Source organism: Delphinus delphis, chromosome 1, assembly GCF_949987515.2.
Source record: "Delphinus delphis chromosome 1, mDelDel1.2, whole genome shotgun sequence".
Classification (NCBI taxonomy): domain Eukaryota; kingdom Metazoa; phylum Chordata; class Mammalia; order Artiodactyla; family Delphinidae; genus Delphinus; species Delphinus delphis.
The window spans coordinates 15,852,341-15,866,194 of record NC_082683.1 but is presented as its reverse complement, the minus strand read 5'-3'; the positions used below and the strand labels follow the sequence as shown (position 1 = coordinate 15,866,194).

The 13,854-nt window shown below is 38.3% G+C and overlaps 1 protein-coding gene across 7 annotated transcripts in view; it reads left to right on the top strand.

The window, feature by feature from the left end:
* Window positions 1-13,854, top strand: part of EIF4G3 (eukaryotic translation initiation factor 4 gamma 3) — a 368,147-nt gene that overhangs the window by 331,607 nt on the left and 22,686 nt on the right. For all 7 annotated transcript variants that reach the window (XM_060015631.1, XM_060015609.1, XM_060015626.1 and 4 more), the window contains 4 exons: window positions 1,726-1,898; window positions 7,657-7,782; window positions 8,979-9,060; window positions 11,194-11,292. In XM_060015631.1, coding sequence (XP_059871614.1) covers window positions 1,726-1,898; window positions 7,657-7,782; window positions 8,979-9,060; window positions 11,194-11,292 — 480 coding nt within the window. The remainder of the gene's footprint in view (window positions 1-1,725; window positions 1,899-7,656; window positions 7,783-8,978; window positions 9,061-11,193; window positions 11,293-13,854) is intronic.

The window sequence follows — 13,854 nt, the reverse complement described above, 5'->3', positions numbered from 1 at the left end:
GAAAATCAGGGAGAAGGGTAAGATTATGAACTGCTGTGAAATTAGAGGCTTCTCATTAGAAGTTCCATGATGTAGTTAGTTGGCCTGGTAGGCAGATTCAGTGACTAAATACTCACTGGAAGACACTTAGTCACTTCAGGTTTAGTACTGAGCACTGAGTACTTGCATTCATTTTTACTCTCTCCTGAAAAGGCCTTTTAATGATGATGATAGGCTTAAAATGAGGTAAAAACCCACAAGGATAAAGAGCATAAGGAATAGAGGGCAGCAACATTCTGGAAGTTAGAAGGATGAATGGTAATTTACTTAGCAGACCATGAATGTGCGTGAGGTGCAGATGGGGCTGGAAACAGAAGGATTGATTGGTTAAAAGTGTATGTAAGAAACAGCTTTACATGACAGTTGTTTCAAAAGTACCAGTGTCATAAAAAGACAAAAAAGAGAGAAAGGACTGATCTAGACTCAAAGCGTCTAAAGCGGGAATTGGAATTCCCTGACGGTCCAGTGGTTAGGACTTGGACCTTTCACTGCCAGGGCCCTGGGTTCAGTCCCTGGTTGGGGAACTAAGATCCCTCAAGCCGCACAGCAAGACCAAAAAGAAGGAGTCCAAAGAGACATCATGACATGTGATGTCGTGTTTCAGTTGGATCCTAGAGCAACAACAACAAAAAGTTATATTGGACATTTGGGGACAATTGTGGAAATTCGAATGTGCACTATATATACCAGATATTTTTGTTGACATTGTATGAATGTTAAATTTCTTGGATATATGAAGAGAAAGAAAGCTAACAACTGATGAATCTAAATTGAAGTAAAGGTATATAGGTGTACCTTGTATTACTCTTTAATTTCTCTATAGTTTGAAAATTTTTTAGTTAAAAAATTGTTGTGGGAGGTATTAAATAAAGTAGCAGAGGGGAAATAAAATAGCAGTGAGACACCCAGATATGCCTTACTCCCTTCTTCAGTCAGGAGGCTGCCCTTCTCACATGCATCTTCCCCCTCAGAAGAGCTACTCTCTTCAGGTGTTGAACCAAAGGATTTTGGACTCAGACAAAGTTGAGGTAGCTGAGGGCAGGGAGGCACCCTGCTGTATTGGTGATTCAGTGACCCTGGCTGCCAGGCTTTTATCCTCCAGATCAAAGATACTGACCTAGCTAGATCATCCCATGGTAAGGACCAGTTTACAAGCCCCACATCCCAATATCTTCCTAAAACGTTTTTAGTACTTCAGCTAACCATGTCAACTTTACTATGAAGGAAGGCATTTTTCATTGAAGATTTTGCAAATATTACATACCCAAACAGAATTACCTCAGTTGCCACATTAAGGCCTTTGAATCATGACATTGAATTTCTATTTAAATATTATTTCATAATATACCATTTCCAGTTTTAAAATGATCATAATATAGATAAATATTGTGTAGAAAAATACATTTTTGCCTCTGGTCCTTTGAGTGATCTTTAATAAAATTGTTAATCTAAACACATTAGCCTTGTAAAGATGCACTAGTATTTTTAAATATGCCTCATAACATTGCCCACATTAACCTGGATTTTACTGCGCTATATTAATGTTTAACTATATATATATGAAAACTGTCTTGTTCTTAGAGTTGTCTACTGACTTTGTCATAAGTAAAAGATTTTAAACTTATTTTCACACTCTGGTGATTCTATCCATATTTTGGAGTAAGCTTTTATTTGCTATTTGAACAGGAAGCCATGCAGTGTGTGGAAGAGCTGAATGCCCAGGGCCTGCTATATGTGTTTGTGAGAATGGGTGTGGAGTCCACCCTGGAAAGGAGCCAGATCACCAGGGATCACATGGGCCAATTACTGTATCAGCTGGTGCAGTCAGAAAAACTCAGCAAACAGGACTTTTTCAAAGGGTCGGTATCCTACTCAAGAGTGGTATTCAGTTACTAGGCTCTTAAGTAGTCTTTAATTTTAAAAGTACATATCTTTTTAAGTATTTAGCTGTTTCCATAGATTAAAACTGTATCTACCATAATATGTTGATGTGTATTGTATTGATAATATGTTGGTTGATATGATGGCATTTTATAGATTGTGCTAGGGCATAATGGTCATTTTCTGATTTTCTGTATCTAGTTGTTAGCCGTGTATTAAGATGTAAGTAAGATAGCAGAGACCCCCTTAACTGTCGGGAAGCTCTGAGCTCATCAGCCCATTTATATGTAAACCCCTGCATGTTCTCTAGGAAAAAGCTTTTCTTTGTGAGAAAAATTCTGGAAAATTAACTTAAACCTAAAAGCCTTATTCTTTCAGTAAACCATGGTTCATTTTGGACAGGAAGTGCTTGTCTGTTCACTGTACCCCCATAGAAGCATATGTAACTCCCAAGTTGTTAATGATATAGTTTATTCCAAGTTGGTTTCATTGTGATTTCTCTTGATGGCTGGTTTGATGAAGGCTGGCTGTCACTTGTGTTATATCCTTATTTGATCAGGTTCTGATCATCTTTGTGATCATCACAAATGCATGGATCAGGTTCTTTGTGGTACAATCACAGAATCTTGCCCAGGCTTATGTTCTAAAATCAATATTTAAGGAGAAAATTGCATATGGTCAAAAATTTTGTTTTAGGAGCCATGTTGTGCAAAGGTAAACATAGAACCACACCCGGGACTGACAGGTACCCACTTTCTAAGAGAAAAGGAACTAAGACCTCCTGAAGGATAAATGTCAGATGGGGTAAATCTCACATCTCATACTCATTCGGGGTATATGCTCGTTAAGTGGGATGGCCGTAAGAATTCTGCACTATTTAAGTTATTGTTCTCATTGTAAATCTTTTTTGCCAATCTTTTTTGTGTTCTTGTAAATTAAATGCTGGTGATCACTGTATATCTTTCAGATATGGCCAACCGCTTAGAATAGTGTAACCATTAAATGCCAAGGTCGAATGTACTTAGGAACATTCATTTGATGTTGTAAGGAACGATGACATTGTCCTCAAGGTCCCAGAAGATGTATATTTGTTCCTAGGATCATTAAAAAGTTATCCTTCAGCAATGAGCTAGATTTCTCTCGATTCAGTGACTTGACCAGATTAAGGCCATCTGACCCAGTTAACTTATTAGTAAGAAACTTTGGCAGAAGTTGCTATGGTTGTTGGCCTTTAAAAGCCAGGATGTTTTTTCAGTTTTAAAAGAGATATATGAGATTCACTCCAGTAACCAGCCAGTGTAAATAACAAGGGCAAATGAGGGTATTTATAGCCTCACACATTGAGTTCTGCCCCTAGCCAACTTGAAACTATAGTTTCAGTAATACCTATTATATTAATTTATAAATATTTGCCTTTTACCAGATACTATGATATATTCACCAGAAAGTTTTGGAAATGAGAATGCTAGATTACTGTTTACCATTTCCTGTCTCTCTTCAAACTATACTCAGAAGTTGATTCATACCTGGAAAGCCCTCAAAGGAGTGTGTTCTAGCTTCATTGGCCTTAATTGAACTTGTGAGGTGCTAGCTTGGTTTCTCAGCTACCTCAGACATTTTCATTTCTCTTTGTGGGATTCCCTGAGGAAAAAATGTCACATCCAGACGTGGTGTCCACACTTTCATGGTGGTGCTGTCACTGCTGCTGGCAGTACAACCACAGCCACAGCCTTTTATTTAGACCAGAAATGAGATGAACACTTCTGTGTCTCGGTAACTGCTTCATCTCTCTCTGTCCCTCCTTCCTCTGCAGCTTGTGATAATGCAGCGGCTTCAGGCCCAGCTTTTGATACTTAGTTAGACCTAACCATCCTTAGACCAAGAGCCCTATGAAGACCCCTATTCTTTCCTAAATGCAGAGGCCCGGCACGGTGGAAACAAAGAGATAGCCTCTTGGTTATTATTTACCAAGAGCCTTCTTGCAGGGAGATGGTAGTTTCCCAATTGCTTCTGAAGCCTAAGTTATAAATAGATCATATTGTCCAGAGAGGCACATTTCACTGGAGCCACAGACATGCCCTGTCTTCTGTCTCTTTAGTCCCAGTATCCAAAGATCTGTGTCCTTACATAGCGCTGTGGGGGAACACAAGGTCAGCTTTCTTGGATGCTGATACTGCTTAGATGCCAACTTCTGAGCAGTCATTAAAGCTGTGATGGTTCTGGAAAACAAAGGAGAAGACCTCCAACTGTTAATCTGCCCTTTCTCCTACAGTTCCCCAAAGCATGCACTGCTACTTAAATAGTAAGGTAGACTAGACAGAAATTTCAGATAGGCTCTTTGTGTCATGTGGTTTATAAATAAAGCTTAGATCCTTTGGAATTTTCCTTACAAGATGCTGTATCAACTCTGAGCATAATAGTTGCTGTATATAAATAACATTTCCACAACATCAAGCCATCCTCTTGGAAATTTCAGGACTTGAATCTAAATACTTTATCATGCAAATTAGATAGGTAGGTACGTGGGCACATTACTGTGTAGGTGCACTTCAAATAGTGTGGTACAGTCATTTAATATGGCCTCAGAAGACTTCTTTTTAAAAACTGTCTACTAAAGGTAGTTGAGTGTAGCTCACTGTTCACCATGGAATTGGAATCTCTTTGAAAGTGTAATAAACAAATGAAAAACAGGTCAGTAAAAATTGGAGTTGACTAGAGACGTAAAATATGTGCCCTTCAAGGAATCTTGATACATTAATATTTCATTTTGGGAGAGGCTTATTGGAAAGGAAATTCTTATCTCCTCCTTGACTACTTTTTTTTTTTTTTTTTTGCGGTACGCGGGCCTCTCACTGCTGTGGCCTCTCCCGTTGCGGAGCACAGGCTCCAGACGCGCAGGCTCAGTGGCCATGGCTCACGGGCCCAGCCGCTCCGCGGCATGTGGGATCTTCCCGGATCGGGGCACGAACCCATGTCCCCTGCATTGGCAGGCGGACTCTCAACCACTGCGCCACCAGGGAAGCCCTTGACTACTTTTTTGATTACTTTTTTGGAACTTTTCTTGCCACTTAAGGCAGTTCTGCTTTGGTAAAAAGATGCTGTTTGGTGCTTACATGGACAAGCAGACTAAGTTCCATATGCAAAATGGTAGAGGTGCTAGTTAACAAGTGAAGACCCCGTTTGCTCACATAGGTAAGATTTAGTTTAAATAGTCTTTTTTGTGGTATTCCTTTGAAGATGGTACTGGCTTTTTAAATCTTTTTATTTATTTCTTCCTTTTACCTGTAGTTAGATTCTCTAATGATCAGTCATAGTAATACTTGACCAGTCTAATTTTGAGATGTCTTCATTCTTTCTTCTTTGATTATCTACAGTAAGATTTATATTTTTATTAAGTTATCATAATGCAAATTGTAGAAGATGCCGCTTGACAATATCATTTCCAGTTGCGGTAGATTATTTTGCCTTTTTAGCAGATGTCTAATCAGTACTTTACTGAATTAAAAAATATATTTCTAACTTTTAACAATGTATTGCTTTCTTTAATTAAATTTTAGACAGGAACCCAATATATAAAATAAATAAAAGTAGAGTTTCTGTATTTGAAATGGGGGAAGGGATGTCCTAAGTCCCACTTGTGGGCCTCACGGAAGTGCAGTTTAGTGGGTGTGGTGGTCACTACATACCAAGAAGCAAGGCTACGGTGTAACTCTGTTTCATTTATTCAGCCAGCTTCTGAATCTATATTATGTAAGGCATAATATACATTCAGAATATACATTCAGAGTATATATAATATATAATATATTATGCAAGGCATTGTTACAGGCTAGGTAGTAGTCCAAAGACATAAAGGTAATTATCTAGCAGCTTCTGCACACCTAGGATTTTTCTTTTAAAATCGTACAAAAGGATTTAGGAACTGTAAATCTCAGAAATAAGTCTCTTACGAGCTTTTGCTTCAGATACCCTGTGTTCAGCCAAATATTTTTTTTTTTATCAGCAGTATGGATTTGGTCAGTGATTGTGTTCTGCACATTGTACCATGATAAACTGACTAATCAGGAAGTAGAAAACCGGGGCAAGAATATGGGTATCTCTTTGTTGTAATATGAGATGAAAAGAAGAGCAAATACACTGCTGCAAGACCAAGACGGCTACAGTTGTCTCATGGACTCATTAAACGGTTTAATCTATACCGCTAACCCATGGAACATGAATAGGCGTTATAGGTGATCAACCCAGAAATCCTGGAGCCCAGCCAGGTTATGTTCCATCATTGGCACATTAACCGAGCTGAAAGTGGACATAATGAGAGAACAGTCAAGAATCTGTTGTACAGCAAATAGATGTCAAATAATTGCAAGCTGTGAGGTCACAAAATTGTCATTAAGGATTCATGAAGCCCGGAGTTAGATAATGTGGCTGAGCTGCCAGTTGTTTTGAAATGGCACCTTCAGGAAAGGGACCCTGCCTTGTAGTTTTTAAGTGAAAAAGTATTGTGTAGGCCTCTGAGGTAGGTAAAAAGAACGGCACACTCTGGCTAGACACTGGAATTGCAGTGAAAAAGCACACATTTTATGTGTGCAGAGATCTAAAAGGATACGAAGATTAATACCACCTGCTCTTGGCCCCTTCATTCATTCGCCCTTTCCTTCTGATTATGTGTATTTTCTTGTGATTATGTATATGTCTCCTATAGTTTAATTCACTTTTGTTTTGGGGCTTTCAAATATGGTCTATATTGGAATGATTAACAAAGTCTTGAGTTATGTTTTTATACTTAAAATGAATAGCTATGGGCTTCCCCAGTAGCGCAGTGGTTGAGGGTCTGCCTGCCGATGCAGGGGACGCGAGTTCGTGCCCCGGTCTGGGAGGATCCCACGTGCCGCGGAGCGGCTGCACCCGTGAGCCATGGCCACTGGGCCTGCGCGTCCGGAGCCTGTGCTCCGCAACGGGAGAGGCCACAGCAGTGAGAGGTCTGCGTACCGCAAAAAAAAAAAAAAAAGCTATGATTTTCAGCCTAAATAAGACTGGGCTGATATTTGGTGTTTCTAAATTTTATATTGAAATTCCATTTATTTTACTTCACATTGAGACGTATTCCATAGCATGAAAGCCTGAAACCATTAGCTTTTCTTTAGAGGTCGAACAGTTTGTAACATGTCATAATGATGGTGTTATATAGTAATGTTGTCAGGCTCTTTTGTATCCATCCAGTTTCCTTCCCCATTGTAAGCTCCTCAGTGACAAGGATTTTTGTCTTTTCTTCTCCTTGTGTCTGGTCTGCATTACACTAAGTTTTTAGTCAGTGCTTCTGACTGACTCAGAGGATATGATACTCAACTGTAGTGAACTATTTATAGTGTGGGATTAAATAGAGTAGCCTGTTACCCTAGAACATCATATAACTGCCCCATTTTCATCATTTAAGTCTTGCAGATGTCACTTCCATACAGAGGTATTTTCTGATCACCCTCTAGGGATAGCCTAGTACCATAGTTCATGTTTTTCAGAGAATTAGCCCTATCTGCAAATAGGCTTTTGGTGGTTTTGTTTTCCTTCCCACACTAATACAAGCTCTTTGAGAGCAAAAACTTGTTTACTTGATGCCTAGAACAGTACCGAACATAGCAGTTGTTTAATAGGTATTTGTTGACTGGTTTTTGGTCTGTTTATTTAATGTTAACTTTTGAATCACATTTGCATGTGAATTTTTTGCCTGTTCTTTTTCAGTTTTTCAGAAACACTGGAATTGGCAGATGACATGGCCATTGATATTCCCCATATTTGGTTGTACCTTGCTGAACTGGTGACCCCCATGTTAAAAGAAGGCGGAATCTCCATGAGAGAACTTATCATGTAAGTTATACTTGTTTCTTTTGATGTATATCTAGTTAAAATGACTCAGAGCCTGCCAGCTAGCTTCCTAGCATAGTGCTCTCGCTTCAGTGCTTTTGAGGACTCTCACACGCAGCCTGTGGCTCTTTCAGACTTCTAATTTCAGTATAAAAATGTTATATTTTTCTAAATTGGAGAAGTGATGGGGATATAATAGCCCTGTGGTCCATTAAGGTTAGATATGGCTCCAGAATCATGCAATTGGAAGGTGATTGCTCCTGGAAGCTTAATGCTAATCTGACTTTTATGTCTCTCATTGCTCCAATGCTGTAAGAAGTTATAGTTCCACATAATAACATTCAGACTGTGGTACCTGCATAGCACATGCTCAGGTTGTTTTAAAAGGAGTTGAGCTCTTAGGCATTTCTAGGTTTGGACGTGAGTGGGAAATTGTTGCTACATTGTGTAGACTAGTATTTCCCAAACTCTTCTTCAAAACATTAGTATTTCCCTCAAAGCTGTTCACATAGTCAGACTCTGCATACTATTGTGTCCCTTTTCTTTGAGATTCACAAAGCGTATTGTAGCACGTTAAAGGTTGTGAGAATCCTATAGTAAAACCAAGCAACAAATAAAAACTGTAGCTTTGTTTAAGTCAGCAGTGCTTCGCTTAATTGACTGTAGAATCCTTTTTTGAGGAATAATTATCGACATCCTGTGGAACACAGTTTGGGAAATACTGTGGAACACAGTTTGGGAAATACTGATATAGACTGTGAGAAAATTGGTTCCTTTCTGTTTCATCTGTATTCTAAAGAAAATCTTCCTTTCTTAAAAACACTTCATAACTAAGCTTCACAACTCCCTGCTACCTTAGGTGCTTCTCTTCTTTTGGCTTAAGGTGGAGCTCCTGTAAATAAACAGATTGTTAAGTGAGACTGATCTTTGCATTGCTTCCGTCACTGAAGCAGTTAGAGAAAAAGGCAAAACCCAGGAACTCTAAAGTCTCTTTTCCAGCTTCCCCATGAAGCGTAAAGCGAACCTGAAGTCTCTGAACTACTTCTGAAACTTATTACTTAGAGATGTTCTGGAATTTTGCTTGCCCGGTATTATTTAGGTTGCACAGCATCTGTTCTTTTGGCACACATTGTTTGCATACTGTTCTAGAACAGAGAGTTTGTTCAGAGGTACTTAATCACTACTCTTATCTTTTACAGAGAATTTAGCAAACCTTTACTTCCTGTTGGAAGAGCTGGAGTCTTGCTTTCTGAAATATTGCACCTTCTATGCAAACAAATGGTGAGTGTTGGATTTAGCAGCCTATTGGGAAGTGTAGTGATTTTGATCTTGGGTTATCCGTGAAAAGCGTAGGTATCACTGTGCAGGTAACTCTCTTAACGTCTATTATTTGAAGAAAAAAAAAGAAAAGCGAGGTTTCTGGTTCAGTCTAGTTTCTTCCAAAGGTATATTTGTCCTTCTGTTTTCTTGTAATTTGGGAAAGAATTATCTAATCTCAGCCAGATTTGGTAGAATTCTAAATAATCTCAAGATGTATTTTATTTGTGGCTAATGATTTTATCTTCTCTTGAAACAAAATGGCTATATTATTTATACTTTTTAATAGATTTCAATTAAAACTCCTCTGCTTTCAGAGAAAGATAAGATCCATAAAATGATTAATTTTACAATATTTTTGGATCACAGGCTAGGTAATCTGATTAGAAATAGGTGGTAAAAAAAATCATATTGATATCACTTACATGTGGAATCTAGAATACAACACAAATGAACTTACCTACGAAACAGAAACAGACATAGAGACTTTTGGTTCCCGGGGTGGGGTTGGGGTAGGGGAGGTAGGGGAGGGATGGACTGGGAGTTTGGGATTAGCAGATGCAAACTATTATATGTAGAATGGGTAAACAATAAGGACCTACTGTATAGCACAGAGAACTATATTCAGTATTTTGTGATAAACCATAATGGAAGAGAATGTGAAAAATAATGTATATATATGTGTAACTGAATCACTTTGCTGTGCAGCAGAAATTAACACAACATGATAAATCAACTATATTTCGATAAAATAAAATTTTTAATGGCAAAAAAAGAAATAGGTGGTAAAAGTGATTCTGCAGGATTGTGAATTTCTATCTTAAAGTTGCATTTATTTTAGTTTAATAACTACTGCATAATTCTTTGCAAAGCTCTATGCTGGGATTTTAGTCTGCAAAGATAGCTAAACCTTCAAAGAATTCATAGACTGGAGAGGGAGACAAACAAATCTAAACCAATAGTTTCAAAAGAGAGTGTCAGTGCTATATTAGAGGTCTAAGACATTTGGGAAAGTGGTATAGCTTCACAAAGGTGGAGAAACGTCAAAACAAAACAACTCACGTATGAAAATTTTAGAGTGATTTCTGACTTAAACTATGATAATTATTTGTGTAATAGTTATTCATAGATAGGTATACTAAACAGTCTCGTCTCTAATTCTAGTTGATTATCTGTTTGTTCTTAATATTCTTTGCTTGATGGCACTAAAGTTTTTATTGAACCCTAATTTGTAGATCCAGAATTTTCTCCTGCTCTTCTACCTACTTGACTTTAGTCCCTAAAATTCAAATTCTTGTTAACTTTTGTTTGTAGAAACAGAAAGCAAATTCTCACTTCTCCTAACTAAAACAAAATTCTCATAGAATATAAGCTCTGGAATTAGCCTGAGTTTAAATCCTGACTCTGCCAGGTTATCAGCTATACCTTGGGCAAGTTAGTCTGTGAAATAACTAGTACATGTTTCTTAGATGACAGTTGCAGCCTCAAAGCCTGACATTTTCCTTTATCACTGTGACTTTGTTCAGGCAGTGGACTTGTTGTACCTCCTCATCAGTTTTCCACCTGACAGCAGCTCTTCTCTGTTGTTTCCTGGGCTCAACCTTGCACTTCTTCTTGCCCTTGAAATAATTCTCATTCCTTGATCAGGAGCAATGACTTCCTTAGTCATTCTCATGTTAGGTCGCATAATCGTAACCTACTATGAAGAGGGACTCCAGGGAGGCTTGTTGAATGGCTTTAATAGCGGATGCATATAGCACTATCCAGGAAAAGAGACAGTTTTGAATTTATAAGCTCTGTGAATTGGACTCTTTTTAGGTGATTATATTCATAAATCCCAAACACCAGCTTGCAGATCCCCAGATTAGTCATCTGGTAGAAGAAATTCTTGAACGTTAAGCAACTGTACTTCATTTACCATTACATTTATGAACATTCAGACATCTCAGTTTGAAAGCTAAGTGTCCTAAGAAATTAACTTCATATCAGCAAGGAAAAGTTTCATTTTTTTAGTCTTCCTTCAAACTTCTGTACTCTTGACTTCTTTTTCTCCTTCCAATGTAAAACTAAATGGATTGGACTTAATGTCTGTTTTAGAGCCATAAGAAAGTGGGAGCCTTGTGGAGGGAGGCTGACCTCAGCTGGAAGGATTTTTTACCAGAAGGGGAAGATGTACATAATTTTCTCTTGGAGCAGGTGAGTAAGAGCAAGGCTTGTGCCTTCCTGTTTGATCGTAGTTGGTCTGTTTCTTAGAGGAGATAAAGGTATTTGTACTAGTATTCCAGTTATTAAAATTAGACCAAAATAGGAATCATGGTCAAGATGTCATTGTAAGTCCATGCTTTAAAGCCACTTTACCCAAGAAAACCTCGTGATTCCTAAGGACAGATATTTCCTGATCTCTCGTCAGAATCAATCACGATTCTCACTAGGCAACTTTTAACAACATCGTAGCTTTTTGTCTCTGCGTTAATTAGATGATAGATAAAAAAGAAAAGAAAAATTTAAGGACTTAGCCACACTTAGAAAACAAGCTACACGTCTCCATGAACCAGAAATGAAATTGATGAATAAAGCAGGGTTAATAGGGCTAAAGCTGCAAGTCTTCTGAGCTCTGGGTCTGAAAGCAAATAGAGACAGGAGAAGTTATTTCTGTGGGGTAATAGGGTCTAGATGCCCCTTTCAGGGTAGAAGATTGGAGACAGGCTTACTGCATGTCACTAAGTGGAAACTCGATAAATACGAGGAAGTAGATATAGTCTTATAGGCAGAACCTTAGCTAAGCTACCTACTGACTTGCTAACTGGATTCAGAAATCCACAACAAGGCAGAAGGCTACATAGTCAATATGATCTGGTCCTAAGTAAAGAATTGTGGGGGACCAAATAGAGGCAACCATAAAAAGAAGAGTGACAAAACAAAAACCTTCCTCTCAGAATGGTCCTGCAAGTCAGAACCCTAAAACATCTGAGGAAAATAAGTCCTAAGACAGCCAACAAAATCGGCAATAAGAAGAAGAAAATCACTCTTAGGTAAAAAGAAAATAATAAAGCAATCTGAAAATGGCTTTAAGTATATTTTAAGCTGGATAAAGACATTAGGTTAACTGTGGACTTTAGCTTCCTTTTGGTTGTAGTCTAGATACACTGAGGAGCACTCCTGCCATGATAATAAGAACCTACATAAGGCATAATTTATCTTGCATAGCTGGGCTCATAAAAAGTGGAAGAAATTCCCAAGTAACAAAACGAATAAGGGGGAAAAAAGCCAAAGATGAAATCGACTCTGAGCAGTAAGCACATGTAAAGGGTGTGTTGCCTAATACCATTATAAGCTCTGCCAGAGATCTTGAAGATGTTGAAGTGGTCCCAGTTCGATATTACCCTGGCTCCAAGAAGCAGCAAACCAAAATGCTTTTTGGAGAAAACTATACTCAACTTAGCTCTTACTTTCTACAAATTAACATTATCTAAGTATATGAGTTAATACTTAGAGTTCATTTAACGTATAACGAAACAGGTAACCATGAGTGACAGTAAACAGACAGTAAGTGCAAGATTTAGACTCCAAAGACTTGAGATAATGGAATCATCACTCAGCATATAAAATAACATTATTTTTAAAAGAGAGACAAAAATGAGCAAACATGAAGAGAGTAGTCAAAATGACTGGGCAGATATAAAAAGAGAAGGAGAAGAAACTAGACAGAATTCTAAGAGCTGTTATGAAATTTAGAGGATAGAATGAGAAAGTCTAACGTGTCTAATTAGAGTCCTAGAAGGGAAAATAGGGTGAATGGAAAAGAGGCAATATTTGAAGAGACTGTGGCTGACTTTTCCAGAACTGAAAAATATATGAATCTATATAGAAAGCACATGTATACCACATAGAATAGTTACATTTTAGTGAAACTGCATAATATCAAAGCAAGCAGAAAACGATTTTAAAGTAGCTAGAAAGAAGCAGCACATTACCTACAAAGGAAAAGCAGACTTTGCAATAGCAACAATGAAAGCCAATTGTTATCAAAGTATACATAGATAACAATGAAAGATGGTGGCGTAATCTTTTTCTTTTTTGCGGGGGGGCGGGGGCTGCATCGGGTCTTAGTTGCGGTACGTGGGATCTTTCATTGAAGCGCGCAGGCTCTTCGTTGCGGAGCGCAGGCCTCCCTCTAGTTGTGGCGCACAGGCTCCAGGGTGTTTGGGCTCTGTAGTTGTGGCATGTAGGTTCCAGAACATGTGGGCTCTGTAGTCTGCAGCACGCAGGCTCTGTAGTTGAGGCACAGGAGCTCAGTAGTTGTGGCGCATGGGCTTAGTTGCCCCATGACATGTGGGACCTTAGTTCCCTGGCCAGGGCTTGAACCCGTGTCCCCTGCATTGTAAGGCAGATTCTTTACCACTGGACCACCAGGGAAGTCCCAGAATAATCTTAAAGTGCTGAGAAAATATCAGTTAATCTAGAGTTGACTTCCAAATAAACTAACCTTTAAGGATAAGGGCAACATATATTTAGAAACTTAATAACACACTTCTGAATAACCCGTGAGTCAATGAGAAATCATAAAAGATTTTTTAAATATTTTATACTGAATGAAAATGAAAACAAAACACATCAGAATTTGTGGGATGCAACTAAAGCCATACTTAGAGTGAAATTTTTAGCACTGAACACCTGTGTGTAGGAAACAAGTAAGGTCACAAATCAGTAACTTCAGCTTCAACCTTACAAAATTAGAAAATGGAAGAGCAAATAAAA